This window comes from Emiliania huxleyi, assembly GCF_000372725.1.
Source record: "Emiliania huxleyi CCMP1516 unplaced genomic scaffold EMIHUscaffold_11, whole genome shotgun sequence".
Taxonomy (NCBI): Eukaryota; Haptophyta; order Isochrysidales; family Noelaerhabdaceae; genus Emiliania; species Emiliania huxleyi.
Window position 1 is genome coordinate 223,285 of NW_005201792.1, and position 17,099 is coordinate 240,383.

General features: G+C 68.7%; 4 protein-coding genes across 4 annotated transcripts in view; all 4 read right to left on the reverse strand.

The window, feature by feature from the left end:
* Positions 1–503: 503 nt before the first annotated feature.
* EMIHUDRAFT_97678 (hypothetical protein) lies at positions 504–2,003 on the reverse strand (the record flags this gene model as incomplete). The annotated part of the gene is made up of 3 exons (XM_005791830.1): positions 504–1,142; positions 1,495–1,740; positions 1,908–2,003. 3 exons carry the CDS (start codon positions 2,001–2,003, stop codon positions 504–506), a joined length of 981 nt encoding a protein of 326 aa, XP_005791887.1.
* A 7,132-nt stretch (positions 2,004–9,135) lies between these two features.
* On the reverse strand, positions 9,136–10,466 carry EMIHUDRAFT_62658 (hypothetical protein; the record flags this gene model as incomplete). The annotated part of the gene is made up of 3 exons (XM_005791831.1): positions 9,136–9,468; positions 9,554–9,730; positions 9,831–10,466. 3 exons carry the CDS (start codon positions 10,464–10,466, stop codon positions 9,136–9,138), a joined length of 1,146 nt encoding a protein of 381 aa, XP_005791888.1.
* Positions 10,467–11,358: 892 nt separating this feature from the next.
* EMIHUDRAFT_448826 (hypothetical protein) lies at positions 11,359–14,334 on the reverse strand (the record flags this gene model as incomplete). Its single annotated transcript, XM_005791832.1, has 8 exons — positions 11,359–11,481; positions 11,576–11,935; positions 12,014–12,199; positions 12,271–12,393; positions 12,559–12,825; positions 12,925–13,197; positions 13,270–13,545; positions 13,777–14,334. Coding segments are annotated over 8 exons (2,166 nt in total), but the record flags the coding sequence as incomplete, so codon positions are not given.
* Positions 14,335–15,468: 1,134 nt separating this feature from the next.
* Positions 15,469–17,099, reverse strand: part of EMIHUDRAFT_448827 (hypothetical protein) — a gene marked incomplete at both ends in the record, with an annotated part of 2,819 nt that continues 1,188 nt past the window's right edge. Inside the window, 5 exons of the mRNA XM_005791833.1 lie at positions 15,469–15,552; positions 15,619–15,699; positions 15,823–15,883; positions 16,363–16,554; positions 16,701–16,865. Of these exons, the coding sequence (XP_005791890.1) occupies positions 15,469–15,552; positions 15,619–15,699; positions 15,823–15,883; positions 16,363–16,554; positions 16,701–16,865 (583 nt within the window). The remainder of the gene's footprint in view (positions 15,553–15,618; positions 15,700–15,822; positions 15,884–16,362; positions 16,555–16,700; positions 16,866–17,099) is intronic.

Here is a 17,099-nt window from a genome sequence, read left to right on the forward strand (position 1 = left end):
GTTAACGGTCCGGATATGCAACGGTGGCATAAAGTGAATGATACACCGTCGCAAAACTGCATTGGGTCTCGAGTTCGAATCCCGCAGTTCGACTCGGCGCAAAAAACCCAAGACGGGCGTTGTCACTGGTTCGAAACCCACCTTAGCGTTCACCTGATATCCGCCGGTACCCAAAACCGGATGCATCTCCGCACGACCCAGGAATGCAGTTTTGCGACGGTGTATCAGTCGCCTTATGCCACCGTTGCATATCCGCCCGAGGGTGTTCCCGCATGCAGAGAAGACCAATCCGCTGGGCTGGGGGGGAAGTAACCATATGCAACGGTGGCATAAAGTGAATGATACACCGTCGCATTACTCTCGTGTTTTTGTGCGCGTTGTCGGTTGATAGCTGGGTAGCGGGGGGCCCCGCCGGAGGCTGGTTGCTGATTTTGTACTTTCTTCACCTCTTTTCAACGCTGCTCGGGACGCAGCCGCAGGTCGCAGCCCCCCGCCGATCTTCCTCAAACCCCGCGCCCAACCCTCGACGCCATGCCGTCGTACTGCGCCAGCACGAGGTCACCCGACGCCTCCCACGAGAAGGTGGAGGCGTGGGCCGCGGCGGCACGCCCCATCGCCACGCGCAGCGACCGGTTGGCGAGCAGGGCGGCCACGTGCGCCGCCATGGCGCCCACGTCACCCGGCGGGGCGAGGAGGCCCGACGCGCCGGCGGAGATGACGTCGGCCACGCCGGGCGAGTCCGTCGCCACGACGGGCAGCCCCGATGCCTGCGCCTCGAGGCAGGTGCCTCCCCACCCTTCCGTGGTAGACGGGTACAGAAACACGTCTGCGCCGGCATAGGCGGCCGCGAGCGCCTCCCCCGTCAGCAAGCCGCGAAAGCTCGCCCGCGGCAGCAGCTGCTCCAGCCGGCGGCGCGCCGGCCCGTCCCCGACGACCTCGGTGCGGAAGGCGGCGCCACGGCCGGCGCGAGCCTCGAGCCTCCGCACGACGGCGGCGAAGTCCGCCAGCCCCTTCTCCCACCGCAGCCGCGCCACGAGCAGCACCGTCGGCACGGACCCCGCCGCCGCGCGCCGCTTCGAGGGCGAGAAGAGCGCCACGTCGACGCCGCGAGGCCACACCACCAGCCGAGGGATGCCGCGCGCCTGCAGGGAGGCTCCGAGAGGGCTGCAGAGAGCTTCCAAGAAGGCGCCACCAGCGAGGGACGCCGCGCGCGCCGCCAGCTCGTTCGCCGCGCCCTGCGAGGGTGGCAGCGTCGCCGCGCAGCGGGCGTGGAAGCGGCGGAGGTGGAGCCACGCGAGAGAGGCGAAGGGGCGCAGCGGCGGGTAGTAGTCGAGGTACGACGCCCAACGCGTGTGGTGCGAGCAGAGCAGCGGCGTCCGTCGCCTCGCCGCCCACCTGTGGCGAGATGGTGGCGAGATATAGTCGAGGTGCGGCCGAGGTGCAGCCGAGGCACATCGCAAGCCGTTGCGCGGCGACGCCCATCGCGTCCGGCACCGCCACGTGCAGCACTGTCGGGCGGAACTGCTCGAGCGCGGCTCGGGCCGTGCCGCCCAAGCCCCAGGTGAGCCGGTACTCGGACCAGACGGGCAGAGGCGTGGACGGCACGCGCACGAGCAGGCCGGCGTGCTCCAGCACCGGAGGGCGCGCCACGTCGCCGGGGCAGAGGACCAGCACGCTGTGACCGAGCTGGAGGAGCCGCGCCGCCAGCCGGTTGAGGGTGAGGGCGACGCCGTCTATCGACTGATCGGGAGGGAGGACTCGTGAGGAGTGGAAGACGAGCAGAGTGAGTGAGAGAGAGAGAAGATTGGAGAGAGGAGAGAGAAAGAGAGGGAGGCAGGGAGAGAGGAGATATGTAAATGTGAGGGAGAGAGAGAGAGAGAGAGGCTTCGCAGCGGCGGGCAGCTCACCTGGTCATACGATCCGGTGACGATGGCGACGCGGTGCTGCGCTGCTAAGCGAGGCTGCTCGGTGGGCGGCACGCGAAATGACAGGTTGCTGCTCATCCGGTTCTCAGGGCGCCTCTCGCCCGACCCGCCCCGAGCCACTCGCCGGTGGACCGTGTGGCCTAGGGTCCCTAGCGCGGCACGGTAATTTCTCGCAGTTGCGAGACAAGTTTTCTCGGAGCGACAGCCTCAAAGACAAAAGGGTGGATGGGTGGGGGACGATTGCGGGCGAGCGCCAGCGCGCCCCAGGAACGGTGGGGTGCCCTCGACCGCGCGTCCGAGTCACTTGGGCGGACGAGCGAGCGGCACATGGCCCGACAAAGAGAAATCGGAGTCTGAGCACCGGAAGGTCGATTCCGTATTGGGACGTGTCTGTCCTCGACCCAGCCCTAGCTTGGGATGTCCGTTGTATTTATTTATTTATTTATCATGGTATTGTACGGGACCCCTCGATCGTCTCGCCCTCCCTCTCTGGTGTGTTCATTGGGGGGGGGGTGTCTTTTTTTGCAGTACTGTAGGAATCCTAGCGAAGGCGGTGCAGTGGCGGAGGAGCAGGCAGGGAGAGAGAGATGCTCGGGAAGCGTTCGTTCGTTGGAGCACGAGGTGGACGAGCAATTGGCGGAGGAGGAGGACGTGGTGGCAAAAGAGGAGGTGGCGGGAAGGTGGACCTCTTTCTTCCGCCCGCTAGGCCGCTAGTGGCGCCGGCGCATCTCGGACGGACGGATCGTGGTTGTAGGCATGTCTCTGGGCCGGCGCGGGGGCCCCAGAGGGTGTCCATGCGGGGGGGAGATGGGGTCCCATGGCCCGCCGCAGGCGCCGATTTTTTGCCGTTTTTTTTCTTTTTTCGCGATTTTTTAGTTGTTTTCTCATGGGAATTCGGCGTACTTGCGGCCATGCTATCACGCCTTGCGACAGCCTGTCGGCGCAGCTGACCGTGCCATGATGCACAATTGATCACCTGCATAGCTCGCGGCCTTAGTATCAAGCATTCAGTGACGACCTGATCGTACGGCCAGTAGGAAGGTGTCCTTCCAGCTGCGTGCACGCTTCTGGCGCAATGCGCGTCACAAACTGCCTCGGATTGGCTGCTGGCACTCTCGAGGCTATGCCTACACAGCCTCGCGCGCATGGGCAGTCAAGAGGGACCATGCACCTTCTCAGGACAGCGCCGGTGCCTCTCTCTTGGACCGGCAAACTTGGTGGTCTCGTGTCACCAATGTGGGACCAGTGCGGCATCGCGCCATCGACAGCTCTGAACTGCGCCTCACCACTGACCGGGAAGGCCGCCAAGTGGGCCAGCACAGGTCGCACATTGTGGCAGCAGTCAGCAGTGCATGGCTGATGGCTAGAGCAGCAGCGTCAGGGTCGCAGGGTCGGATCGTGTCAAGCCTCTCGCCCGGCCGGCCGCGTGCAGATGTCGGCCTGTCTGCTGTCTGGAGTGATCTGTCGGCGGTCAGTACGACCGATCAGGTCGGAGTTTTCTTATGGTTAGAGGGTCTATCTGTATGTACTCCTCGAGATCTCTCCAAATCTGCCCTCTACTTAACCGTACTTAATCGGGAAGTCGGTGCTCATAGAGACTCATAGAGCCGGAGCCCCGTTTCCGCACTGCGGCGCGGCGCACGGTGCCTCCGGGGGGCCCCGCGCCGGCCCAGAGAGGCATGTAATGTGGGAGGAAGGTGGGTGGGAAGGGGGGGGGGCTCGTTGTCCCGCATGCGCCGTGGTCTTACGTCGTACCTGGAAGGGAGCGGTTGTTGGGGGGGGGGGGGGGGGGTGCGATGCACAGAGGCGCAGCTGACTGAAGAGGAAGGAGTTGGTGCGCTCGGCGGCCCGCGTCCGTGCTGCGTGCAGCTTTTGAGAAGTTGTTTTGCAGCTTTTGCGGGCCCGCACGGAGGGGATGGAGGCTGCCGTCCCCGCCACTTGAGTGTCGCCATGCCGCACAATGTCAATGATGCACAGATCTTGAGAGAGAGAGAGAGAGATTTGTGTTTGTTCAGATCTTGTGCCCCTCGGCCCATGTGCCATAGCGGGACCACGTCCACGACCTCGCAAGACGTGGGGCTTCGAGGACCACGGGAGAGGGAGACAGAGTGACACAGGGGTGGCAGGGGCGGCGGCAGGAGTCTCCCACATACTATGCGGGCCTCGCTAGAGGTGCGTCCTGTGTGTGTCCTCGCCCTTGAGGTCTTGAGGGGGTGGAAGGGGAAGGAAGGGGCTGTGTGTCTGTGCATGCATGCATGCATGTGTGTGTGTGTGTGCGCGCGCGCGCGGGCGCTGTGCGAGCCGCCCGAACGACCACATGGTGAGCACGCCCGAGCACCGAAGCCCCGCCCGCGAGCGCCGGCGAGCGCATACACCGCGCCCGCGCCCGAAAGAAAGAAAACACAGGGGCAAACGAGGGATAGGGGAGGAGGACAGGGTCCACACCTGCACGAGCAGGATTTTGGAAGGACGATCAGGGGGACAGGTGGGCTCTCCTGCTCCTGACAAGGGACACGACAGGCTCGCAGCGCGGTGCACGGTGGAATCCCAACTCCACTGGCGGTCTCATCTCAGTCTAGCGACCTTCCTCCGGCTTCTCACCGGCAGTCTCTCACTACCACAGGCACACTGACACAGGGGTGGCGGGGGCGGCGGCATGAGTCTCCCACATACTATGCGGGCCTCACTAGAGGTGCGGCCTGCGCGTGTCCTCGCCCTTGGGAAGGTCTTGAGGGGGGAGGGGAAGGGGCTGTGTGTCTGTGCATGCATGCATGTGTGTGTGTGTGTGTGTGTGTGTGTGTGTGTGTGCGTGTGCGAGCCGCCCTGAACGCCACGAGCGCGCCGCGAGCGCCGTACGTGCCGGAGCCGGTCCGGCGCGCGCGCGGGCGGCCAGCGCCTGTAAACAGACATCTGTTTGCGAGGTGCGGCGGGTGGTGATGGGGCTGGATCGCTTCTCGAACGGACGTTGTTCGTTCTCTTGCAGAAAATTTTCTTTTTTTGTTCTTCACGGCGTTCACCTTGAATCAGCTGAATACCTGCCGCTCACGGTGCCCACCATGACCTCGTACCAGTGGACGCCAATACACGCCATCTACAAGGGGTCGGCCGGCAGATTCGCGATGCCGCCTCCGCCGCCGCTCCCCCGCTTTCCTTGCGGGATCGGGATCGCGCAGTCCGTCTGCTGCAGGGAACTGGCTACCGACGCCGGAAGCCCGGTCTGCTCGACGCTGGAGAGAGCGACGGAACAGGTCAAGGTGATCTCGTGCAACACGGACTTTGCGACGGGCGGGGTCTTTGAGGTGCGCTGCAGCGGCGCGTCCCCCGCGCCCTGGCAGCTCCTCGCTCCTCCGACCTCTCCACCCCTTGCGCACACTCTCCGCGCAGGGCTACTGCGACTTCACCTGCGCGCCCTACAACCTCGCGCTTGTGCACTGCGTCTACAATCCGCCGCCTGCGCCGCCGCCGCCGCTCCCGCCGCCGCCGCCGCCGTCGCCGCCTCCCGCGGCGCCGCCGGTGCCACCCACGCTGCCGTCGCCGCCGCCGAGACCGCCGCCGCCGTGGCCACCACCGCTGCTGTGCAGCTCCCTCGCAGGGCGCACAAAGGTCCCCGACCCTGCTCCCCACATCCCCGGCGATTGCGGCAGCCTCCCCTCCCCTGCCAGCGACTGCGACCAGTACTACGCCGCCGACACCTCCGCGCCGGGCGCCTTCCACTTGTGCCAGCACCCGAGACCCCAGGACACGGTGCGGTGCGGAACAAACCCCGGGCTTATCCAGGGCTGCGTCCCACCGCCGTCGCCGCCGCCGTCGCCGCCGTCGCCGCCGTCGCCACCACCGCCGTCACCGCCCCCGTCGTCGCCGCCGCCTCCGTCGCCGCCGCTGCCGCCACCGCCGCTGCCGCCACCGTCTCCACCCTCGCCCCTTCCCTCCCCGCCGCCCGTCTCGCCCCTGCTCACCGAGGCTGCCGGCTGGGGCGCTTGGTACCTGCCCGGCGGGCGCCAGGGACGCTGCCTGGTCAGCTTTGGCCCGGCCGACTCAGGCCCAGCCAACGGCTCGCCTCCGTCGCCGCCTTTGCGCCCCGAGCCGGTCGCATGGCCGGTCGTCGACCTGCACCACATGGACGCGCTCCACTGCCGCGCCGGCTGCGCCCGCCGCCCCGCCTGCGTCGCGTACGAGGTGACCCCGGCGAAGGACTCGCCGCTCGCCTCTCACCGCTTCGACTGCCGCCTCTTCCACACGCCTCTCGTCGTCGCCGCCGTCGTGCCGCAGGCGACACCTCGCCGCACCTCGGCAACACCTCGGCACCACCTCGTGATGGCGTCCCGCGTGCCGCAGGGCGTCAGCGAGAGCCGGCGAGGCGGAGGTGCTGTCTGCTACGTCCGCCACATGCTCCCCTCGCCCCCCCCGAGCCCGCCGCCGCCGCTGCCGCCGCCGTCTCCACCGCAGCCAAGCATCGTCGCCGCAGCCGCCTCCGGAACCCTCGCGCTGCTCGCAGGCTGGCCGCCGCGTGTTCGCGTTGCGCGGGGTGCAAAGTGATCTCGGGTGAGACGCGGGGAAGCTTCTGGTTACAGGCGTGGCCGCCGTCCTAGCCGCCGTGCATCGCCGCCGGCCAGACTTGGCTCACCGGGCGAAGAGGAGAGCCGCCGCCGTGGGCGCAGAGGCTTCGGCCTCCGCCTCGGCCGCCGCCCTGCTCGCGGGTGCGGCGCTGAGCGACGCGAGGCACCGCGTGTCGCCGGCGGCGAAAGAGGCGTACTCCCGCGCCGGTGAGGCGGCTCGCGGGGCGCGGCAAAGCACACGGGCGGCAGCGTCGCGTGGAAAAGAAGCGTTGCAGGCCACCGTCGCATGCGGCGAGGGAGATTGCCCGCGAGCCTGCCCGAGATCATCCGAGATCGCCGCGACTAGGCCGCCGCCGCGTGGGCGAAGGCGAGGCTCGAGCGCAGCAGCGGGATGCAGCTGCTCAGCGTCGACAAGTCGGCGGCGCCTTCGACAGAGCCCGCGGCCTCTGACCGCTGCGCGCCGCCGCCGCCGCCGCCGCCGCCGCTTGCCGCCGCCGCCACGTCCGAGACAGCGGCGAGCAAGGCGGAGCGAGTGATCCGGCGAGATTTGAGGCGAATCATCGCGACGGGGGAGGAGGAGGAGGAGGAGGAGCCAGTGATGCAAGCCGCCAAGCCGCTGTCCGAGCTCTTTGAGCGGGCCCGCGCAGGCCGCGCGGGGGAGCGGACGCAAATGGCGGTCACTCTCCCCGCCAGCAACGACATCGTGGATCTCTGAGTCACACGTTACTGAGAGCGAGACTCGCCACACAACACACATATGTGCGACATCCACCAAGCCCCGCGCACCCCCCGCAGAAACCCCCACCGACATGACGATACTTTCACACTCTGTGGCCAGCCCCGGGGGGTCCTTGGCTTGCTCAAGTACCTAGGTAAAGCCGTACGGCTTTTTTGGTGGCTCTACTCTACCCGCGCGGGGTGGGGGCGCGGGGCGGGCGGCCGGGCGGGCGGCGGAGCGTGCGACACACAGCCCTCCACGCCGTGGTCCGTGCAGCTGCACAGGCCACAGGGCGCGTGCACCGAGAGCGAAACCATTTTTTGGCCGTATATTGCAGATTACATCTCATAATATGCGAGGTCTCAAAATTACATCTCACTTCTCACTAACTCGGGGCCCACGCACCTGGGGGGTGGTGGGGGCCCTCTATGGGCGAACGGCATGCCCCCCGCGCCCCCCCCGCCCCCCGCGCACATGCACACGATCACCTCACACACACTCACACACACTCTAGACAGTGTCAAAAACAGCTGATCGCGCGGCGCAACCTCTGTGCGTGCGGCCTATCTGTGCGTGCGTCTCGGGTTAAAGCTTTTCCCGCGGCGTTTGAGCTCATTGGCGCCGGCGTCGCGGATTGGCAAGGGGCTTCCACCCACGGGGCTCAGCCGCCCGCCCGCATCGAACGCCGACGGCGGCCCGTCGCCATGATAGGAGTGGCGGGGGTTAACCTCGCGGTGCGTTTGCGCGCGCGCAAGCAGGTCACCGCCGCGGCTCGACGTCATCTCGAGCACGAGTGCCTTGGCCTGCAGCTGCTCCTGCGTGATGGGCACCTGCAGGAAGGAGCGCAGCACCGCCGCCTCGCCCGTCATCCACTGGCCGTTGGAGCAGACCTGCCGCACGTACGACTGCAGCCTCTGGCCGGCCGCCTCAGCCGCCTCGGCCGACGGCGCGCGGCTGCCGAGCGGCCAGCGCGGCTTTGCGATTGGCGGCGGCGGCACAAAGTGCATCGCGTGCGAGAGCCCCTTGTGCAGCTCGAGCACCTCCTTCTCCTGCCGCAGGACGGACCACTTGACCCCGTCGAGCTCCGCCTCAATCACAAAGACAAGCCGCCCCTCCGCCGTCCGGTTCACCTCGAGCACGGAGATGCGCAGCGCCTGCGGCGTCGCGATCTTCATCGACGCGCGCAACGCAGCCTCGGCCTGCTGCGTGTTCCAGACGCCAGGCCCGGCCGCGCCGCTTGGCCCGGCGAGAGCGCCGCCCCAGCTCGCCCCCGACGAGAGGCCGCCAGACGACATGCCGCCGTCCTGCTCGACCTCGTCGTCCCCCCCCTCGCCCGCGCCGTGCCAGGCGGAGGCGCGGTTGCCGCGCTCCGACGCCATGCTCCCCACGCGCACCGACTTGCGGTTGCCGTGCGACGTGATCGACGTCGCGCGCGAGGAGAGGGAGACGGATCGCTCCATCCCGCCCTCGGCCCCGTCCCAAAAGCCGCCCGCCTTGACAGGCCGCTGCCGCCGCCCGACGCCGCCAGACGAGCCATAGCCGCCCGAGCCTTGCCGGGGGCGGTCGGGGCGGTCTCCGAACGAGGCGCGTTGGTGCGAGCTGGCGACTGGAGACGCGTGGCGCTCCGAGTCCGAGTCAAAGGAGCGGCCGAGGTAGTCCGTGTTGCGGTCCGTGTTGCGGTCCGTGTACCGGTCGACGCGGACGGATGCGCGCCACGGCTCGGGTGCCATCGCCATCGACATGCGCGAGCGCGGCACGTCGTGCGGCCGCGGCGTGCCGTCGGGCGAGGCGGAGAGGAAGTCGGTGTGGTTCTTGGGCGCGACGACCTCGAGCACGTCGAGCAGCGCCTTTGAGAGGTACGCCTCGCGGGTGAGCGACTCGCGCATGGGGTCGCGGGGGTGATGACTGGGTGACTCGGTGGTGAGTTGGGGTGGTGTCAGAGGGTCGGGTTGGGGGCGAGGGGGGGGGAGGGGGGGGGGGGCCATGGGCGCGGTACGTGTGGCGCCTCGACATCGGGTCGGTCGGCCGGCTCCTCGCGCAGGCACTCCTCCATCAACTCGGGCAGGCGCGCCGGCCAGCGCGCCGCGTCGGCGGGCTCGAGCGCCGGCCGCTCCAGCATCCGCGTGATGACCCCGATGATGATGGTCGAGGTGTCCTGCCCTACGTACGGCAGCTGCCGCGCGAGCACCTCGTAGAGCAGCACGCCGAAGGAGTACGAGTCGGCCTTCTCGTCGTACCGGCCGCCGCGCAGGATCTCGGGCGCGGTCCACTGCGGAGAGCCGACGCCCGAGCGCTCGTTTGGGTCAAAGTTGTTTGCCGCGTCCTCCATCGAGTGCGAGAGCCCGAAGTCGCACACCTGCGCGGTGCACGAGGCCCGCGCGGTGAGACCTCTGCGGCTCGCAGTCCGGGGCGCCTCCCCCCTCGCGCACCTTTGCGGTGCCCGACTCGTCGAGGAGCACGTTCGCCGACTTGAGGTCGAGGTGCAGCACGGGAGGCTCGCAGTGGTGGAGGTAGTAGATGCCGAGCGCCACCTAGAGGAGGAGGCGGAGGCGGGGAAGGGATGGGGGCGGGAGGGTGGCGCGAGGGTGGCGGGAGGTGGCGGGAGGGTGGTGAGGCGGCCTCGCGCAGCACGACGAGCATGTAGTGCTCGTTGAGCTCTTCTCGCGTGTACGGCTCCTTGTAGAGCAGGTCGAAGAGCGAGCGCGGGCAGAGCTCGAACAGGATGCACATGTGCTGCATGTCGAGGCACGCGCCGAGGAAGCGGACGATGTTGGGGTGGCGGAGCTCCGAGAGCAGCTGCATCTCGCGCAAGAAGTCCTGCTTCCCCTTGTCAGCGTCGCCGCTGCCGCTGCCCCGCGTGAGCAGCTTGACGGCGACGTCGTTCCGCCGCCAGCTCCCTGCCCAGACCTCGCCGTACGCGCCGGCGCCGAGCCGCTCGTTGACCTTGAAGTCGGAGCGGCGGATCGCCCACTTGTACTGCTTCTCCTCGGCGCGCGTGAGCAGCACGTGCGTCCCTCGCGGCGTCAGGGTGCCGTCGAGCCGCGCCGTGTCGACCCCGTCCGTGCGCGCGGTGTCGGTGCCGTCGGTGCGCGCCGTCCCGTGCGTGAGCCGGCCGGAGGTGCGGGTGGAGATAGCGGTGCGGGACGAGTCGCCGTCGGAGAAGGGGAGGAGGAAGCCGCCCGAGGGGAAGGAGGAGTGCACGTCGAGCTTGACGGGCGAGGTGCCACGCTGGCCGAGGGCGCCGATCGCGTGCAGCTGGAGTGTCATCCTCGGCGGAGTGCTGTCGACGCTGGGCTCGGACGGCTCGGACAGCACCTCGGACGCCTCGCCGGACTCCGTGTCGGCCGACGCGTCGTGTGTCACGGGAGGCATGTTCGGCATCGGCGGGAGCGCGGAGCCCGAGCCTACAGTACGAGTACCGAGGTCAGCGCGTGAATGCGGTCTCGTGCAGCGCTGCGCGCGTCGCGTGAATGCGAGGGCTACCGAGTGCATGTGGCGAGAGCACGATGGGATGCAGCTGAGTCGTGTCTTCCCCGTGCTAGGTGGAGTACAGAGATGTGAACACCATCTACGAGCCCGAACCCCGCGCCGCCCCCCCCGCGGGGGCGACCCTCAGTGCACCGAGGTTAAGGCTCAAGCGGAAGGCAGCAGCAGGAGCGGCAGGCTCCCCACCCGAGCCGCCTCCCTCGCCGCCGCTCCCGCCGCCCCCGCCGCCGACACCCCGGCCGGCGCCGCCATCACTGCCCGGCAGAGCGATGCGCGGCACTGGCGATACAGGCGGCGGCGCTGCCGCCGTCACCGCGTCGTCGTCCGAGTCTGAGCTCGACTCGACGTCCGCAGCGTTGCCGGCGTCCGCCTTTGCGGCTTCCGAAGACTCCTCCTCGGCGGCGGGGGCAGACTCGGCGGCGGGGGCAGACTCGGCAGCGGCGGCTCCTTGCATGGCCCTGGCGGAGAGGCCTCGCTGGCTGACAGGGATGGGAGAGCCCTCGTTGGCGGCCGCGGCGGCGCCAGGGGGCGGGGTGCCCGCCGCGGCGGAGCCGCCGCCGCCACCAGCAGGCGCGTCGTTCGCGTTGGACGTGTCGGAGGTGCGGAGTGAGGGCGCCGACCGCCCGGCCGGCGAGAGGGGCGGCGGCCGGCGTGCAGGCGGGATGGTGGTGGGGCAGAGCTCGACGGGGGAGACGGCGGGGATGGAGGAGACGGCGAGCCGCGAGTAGAAGCGCACGGCGGGCCGTGCGTGCGAGGAGAGCGCGGTGGCGTACGCGACGAGCATTGCGAGCGCAACCTGTTTCATCGGGTGCGGCTCGTGAGGTGTGCATCGTCGAAGCGCTTGCTTTGGTGCATCGGCGTGGCCGGCGTGGGCTTGTCTAGCGCTGCGCCTGCCCGTTCGCCGACACCTTCGACGCCTCGCAGGAGGTCGTCCCCAAGTCCGGCTGCGCGCGCCGGATCTCCACGCACAGCTGTCGTGCCGCGAAGCACCGCGCCTGCAGCCGCACGGCGCGGGAGCGGGGCGCGCCGCCCATCTTGAGCATGGAGGCCCACCCGCCGCGCCGAGCAGCCGGGCTCGGGTCAGGGGACGACCCCTCTTGGGTCTGGAGCAGCCGCGCCGCGCTTTCGGCGTCGGTCGAGCCGCCGGGCGCGGCGGCACCCGTGGCGCGAGACTTGATCCGCCAGACCTCGGCGGCGCGCTGCACGCGGTCGAGCAGCTCGAGCGCGGAGTCTGGGCTGGCGGTGCCCACCTGAGGCGGGCGTGGAACGAGGCGGGGGTGAGAGAGGCCGAGCCGGCAGCGAGGGTCCCCGCGAGCGGCGCGCCACACCTTGAGCCTGCGCACAACCCGCTCGACCGCCTTGGTGTCGGAGGCGGTGGCGAGCTTGTCGAGGGCAGCAGTCACGTCGTTGGGCAGCAGCGCCTTGGCCGCCTTGGGCAGCAGCCGGGCGGCGGCGGGCGGCAGCTCGAGAGTCGCGATGAGCTCTTGGTGCAGCGCAGTGGCGGCGGCGTGCACCTATTGTAGTGGGTACTCTGGTTCTCATCATTAGCTGCAGGTGAAGCTGCAGCGGCGGCGGCGTGCAGCACCCGCTGCAGCGCCTCGACGAACGGCTGCGCGTCCGCGGCCTCGAAGGAGGCGCGGGAGGGCGCGAAGGCGGGGTGCGAGTGCTGCAGCTTTTGGTCCGCCTCGCGCAGCTCCTGCAGGATGGCCTGCTCGCCGACAGGCGGCGGTCAGGCGCGCGGCGGGGAGGGGCTTTGGGTGTGGGTAGGAGCGAGGTCTGTGGAGGGACACGCCCACCCTGGCGGCTGCTTTGGCTGTATGCGAGGGGGAGGGGGGGGGGGGAGGAAGGGGAGGAGGGGGGGGGCGGGCGGGACCTGCCGGTTGACGGCCGCGACGGTGCGCTCGCGCTCGGGCGGCCGCCCCTCGACAAACGGGCTGCCGCCGCTCTCGCCCTCCCGGGTGCCGTGGGAGGATCCGACGGACGAGTTGATCGACGCTCCGTTCACCCTTCCGGCCGCCCCGCTCGGGCTGTGGCCGGTTCCCGCGCTGAGCTGCGACTCTGACTTAGGGCGGCAGCCGTCCGACGGCGCGAGGGAGAGCTGGTCGCGCGAACGACCCGCGAGCGGGCCGAGGGAGAGGGCCTACGGGGAGGTTCCGAGAAGCGTCGGGGGAGGGTCCAGCCGCTTGTGGCCCCTCCGCGGCCCGAGGGAGGCTGCCGATGTGTCGGAGCGCTGCAGCACAATCGAGGCGTACCACCGCATATTGCGCTGCCACTCGCGGACGGGAGAGAGCTCGTTGGCCTTGAGCCTGTTGTCGTGGGCCTTGAGCGTGATGGCCGCCGCCTTCTCCTTCGCCTCGCCGCTCGCGTACTGCCCGAGGTCGAAGCAGCGGTCTGCGAGCTCGATGATCAGGCGCGACATCGAGACCGCCGCCGCGGGGAACTCCTTGTCATTCGCGGAGACGGCCGGCAGCGGCGGCAGCGGCGGGAGAGACTTGAGCGCAGCGGCGAGCACCTGTTCGACAGTGAAGTGCGGATGCGCGCAAGGGGGGCAACCAGCACGGGGAGCGCGGCGCGCGCGGCGCACCCGCGACTGCGGCGTGCGAGGCAAGTCTGGCAACTCTGCCAGCCGAGGGCCGATTGCTTGCAAGATGGAGCGCTGCTGCTGGCTGAAGAGGGCTGGCGAGGAGGACTGCGAGAGGAGGACGCCGCGCATGCGCTGGGACGCCCCTCGCTGCAGCCGCGGCCGCGCGCCCTCCTCTCCCTGCCGCGGGGTCGCGCCGGCCGTCCGAGGCGTCGACGAGGCCGCGCCGGCCGCCATCGCTGCTGCTGCGGGCGTCTGGTCCTTGGCGCCGTCGCCGACCTGCGCGCGCGGCGACATGGACGCCATGAACCCGCCGCGGCGCCCCGAGGCCCGGGCACGCGCCGTCGCCGCCTCCGACATTTCCGCCGACCGTGTCGAGTCGGCCGCAGCCGTGGCGCACTCACTGCCGCCGCTGCTGCAGCCGCCGCCGCCGCCGCCACCGCCGCCGCTGCTGCCGGCAAGTTCCGCATCCCTCGCCAGCTTCTCGGCTTGCATGCGAGCGAGGGCCACCGCCGTTGGCGTCGGCGGCACCGCCACCGGCTTGCCGCCCTCGACGGCATCCTGCGGCACCTGTCCAAGGTTGAGCTTGAAGCCTCGGGCGCCGGCCAGCTGCGCCACGGGAGCTGGCTCGCTCGGGCCGCCCTCATCGGCGCTCGCGCTGTCGTCGTCGTCGTAGTCGGACGATGAGGAGGCATCTGCTGCTGCCGTGGCGGCGGCAGTCCTCGCCGAGGCAGCGGCGAGGGTGGCTCTGAGAGCCGCCACCTGCGCCGCGTGGCTGGCCGCCTCTGGCTGGTTGGCTGCTGGATCGCCCTCGGGCGCGTCGGCCGCCCCAGGGGCGGCGGCTGGGCCCTCGTGGGGCGTGAGTGCTGCGCCGGTGCCGTCCTCGGCAGCCCCGGAGGCTGTGAGATCCTCCCCAGAGGCCCCTTGCTCGACCTCCTGCCCGTCCGGCGCTGGTGGCGAAGGGTCCGGTGCAGCCTCCGAGGCCTCGGCGTCGCCCAAGCCAGCAGCCGGAGGCGCGTCCTCGCGCTGCTCGCGGGGCGAGAAGTACTCGCCGATGAAGTTGAGCATGGATGAGCAGCGCGGCGCTTGGTGGTGCTCACGTTATAGAGCGCCTCGAGTCTCTTGGCTGGCGTCCGTCCCTGTGCCGACACCATTCACAGCCCTGTTTTGAGAAGAAAATACGTCTTTCGCGCTGTTCACGTAAACGCACAACCCCGGGCCCAAAATCGGCGCCACATAAACGCACCTCGGGCCCGAAATCGCACAGAGACAGTCACGCAACACGGGGTCCCAGGAGAAGGCGAGCAAAACCCTTATCACGCGCGCTAGACGCCGACTCGGAGGCCGCACCGGGAGAGAGATTTTCAGCAATACCAAACAACTCTAACACTCACTCGTCATTTGGGGCCTGGAGCCCTGTTCACGCGCGCGCGAGACGTGCAGACAGGGTTGCCAGGTGAGAGCGAATGGCGCGGTTCACGCCTCGCACAACAGAGAGAGAGATGCGCTCTGCATGGTGGGACATAAAAGAGAGCGAGTACTTGGGCGAGTAGGCCGTGCGGTCAACGCTGCCGCGCGCGACTTTGCGCGCGAGGCGGCGCAGCTTTTGTCCGCACCGGTCAGGCGCACAGCCGGAGAGAGAGGGAGGCGCTCAATGGCGCTGTTCACAGAAAAACACAACCCAGGGCCCAAGACGCACAAGCACAGACAGTCGAGAAGGGAGAGAGACAGGAACAGTCAGAAGCCGACACCATTCACAGCCTTGTAGCTTGTTATTGACAAGAAAATACGTCCTACTTCACAGACCTCTGCGCCGAGCAAACTCGAGTAGAAGAGCGACGCAACTCGAGGTTACTCCTGACTCCGGCCTTTTGTGGGTCACGTAGCCACACCTCCACTCCTCGGTGCGAGTGGCTAGTTCGACTCTGGGGAGGATGGTCGGAACATTCAGTTTTTTATTTTGGATGTCAAGGCCGATTGCGATCGTGTCTGGACTGTCTCGCGGCTGTGAGCTGTGTGAATGCTGCTGTATTCAAAGTTTCATTCTTTGTCGGTGTCGTGTGTGCGTGTATCCGGCACAAGCGCGCGGTCGATGAGCCCGGGGCTGGGGGCCTAGTTAGTCCCTAGCAAAATGTGGCAGACATCACACTGGGCACGGGACTGGCGCGCAATGGCACTAACACAGGTACAACCGGGCGCCGCCTAAGCGACTCCTGCGAGGACGGCGAGGCACTTAGCTCCGTGCACTCCACCGCCCTCCGCCGCACAGGCAAGCTCGCTGACGATCTGCTCTGCGAGATGGCCGTCGGAGTAAAAAGAATTCAACCTCCCAGGTTCGACCCATCCCCACACCCCAGAAAAGGATTTTTCCACAGCGCACGAAGGCACGAAGGGCACGGGATTTTGGCGCTTTGCCTTTGGCGCGCACTGGCACTGACACAGAGGTACTAGAGTCTACACCACCGCGGGAGCCGCCTAAGGCGTTCCGCCGTTCTTCTTCTTATCCCACCGCGCGGCTTTTCCCCCCGCTCTTTGTGAGAGAAAGAACAACAAAACTTGCAAGTATTGCTTGGCGCGCGAGAGCACCGAGAGGGGTGGAAAGGAAAGTCGTATGGCTCTAAAAAAGGTGACGCGCGCTCGTCATGTCGCTCAAATATCCTCACACGTCACACATGCGATGGGGACAGATGCACGCAAAATATTCATCAGTGAGATTTGAATGTTGCTCCAGTCCAGCTAGGCCACCGGAACTCGCGCGGCGGCGTCAATCGCGCGGTCTATCTGCCGCGGCGGCGGCGGAACGCGACTCTGCGAAACTACTGCCAACCCGCAACAACATAACTCATAAGGGCCTGCGCCGCACGCAAACCGCCGACGCGCGCTGAGCACACACGCCCGGCTCAGCCCTCCGGCGCTTTGCTGCTTCCCGCGTCGCTGATGTCGCCGCCGCCGCCGTCACCGTCGGCCTCGTCGGCGTCCGTGGCCGCCGGCTCCACGCCAGCGGAAGCTGTCTCCACGCGCGCGGCCGCGTCCCCCGCCGCCGCTGGCGGCCCGAGCACCCGCGCGGCGGCGGCGAGCGCGGCGTCCGGCGGCAACGGCGCCGCCTTGCGCGCCGCCTCGAGCAGCCCGTCCAGCCTGCTCCGCGCCGCCGCCACAGCCGCGCGCCGCTGGTCGTCCTTCGCGCCCTCGCCCTCGTAGCGCGCGAGGAAGGCGTCGGCGGCGCGGCGGTGCGGTCCGCGGGTCGAGGCGCGGCGAGCGACAAAGGCCTCGAACTCGTCGAGCGAGCGCCTGCGGCGGGGGGGGGGTGGGGGGGGGTGGGGGGGGCAGGCCGCCTGGCGTGTGGTGTGGGGAGGGTGGGCGGGGTAACGGCCTGAGCGGGGGAGGGGCGAGGGCGGGGCGAGGAGCGAGGGGCGGGGGCGAGGGACGGATCGTACTTTGCGAGCTTGGTCGCGAAGGTGTGCGGCGACGAGCGGTACGTGCGAGTGAGGCCGTGCGCCCCCGCCTTGCCGGCGGCGGCCAGGAAGTCGTGCCTCAGCGTGAGGTGCTCGACCGAGTAGTTGAGGATGCGCGGGAAGTGCTCGATGTCGCCGATCTGCCGCCTGGGGCCCGAGCCGAGGCGCTCTGAGTACGTGCGGCGGGAAATGTCGCGGGGGAATGGAGGGGGGGGGGGGGGGGGCCAAGCGTTCCTAGGAGGAGGCCGAGCTTCCTCACGGGGACTTTTCGGGGAAATTTCGGGGACTTTTTGGGGAAATCTCGGGGACATCTCGGGGAAATCTGGGGGACTTCTCGGGGACTTTTGGGGGACATCTCGGCGACTTCTCGGCCCCCAAGGG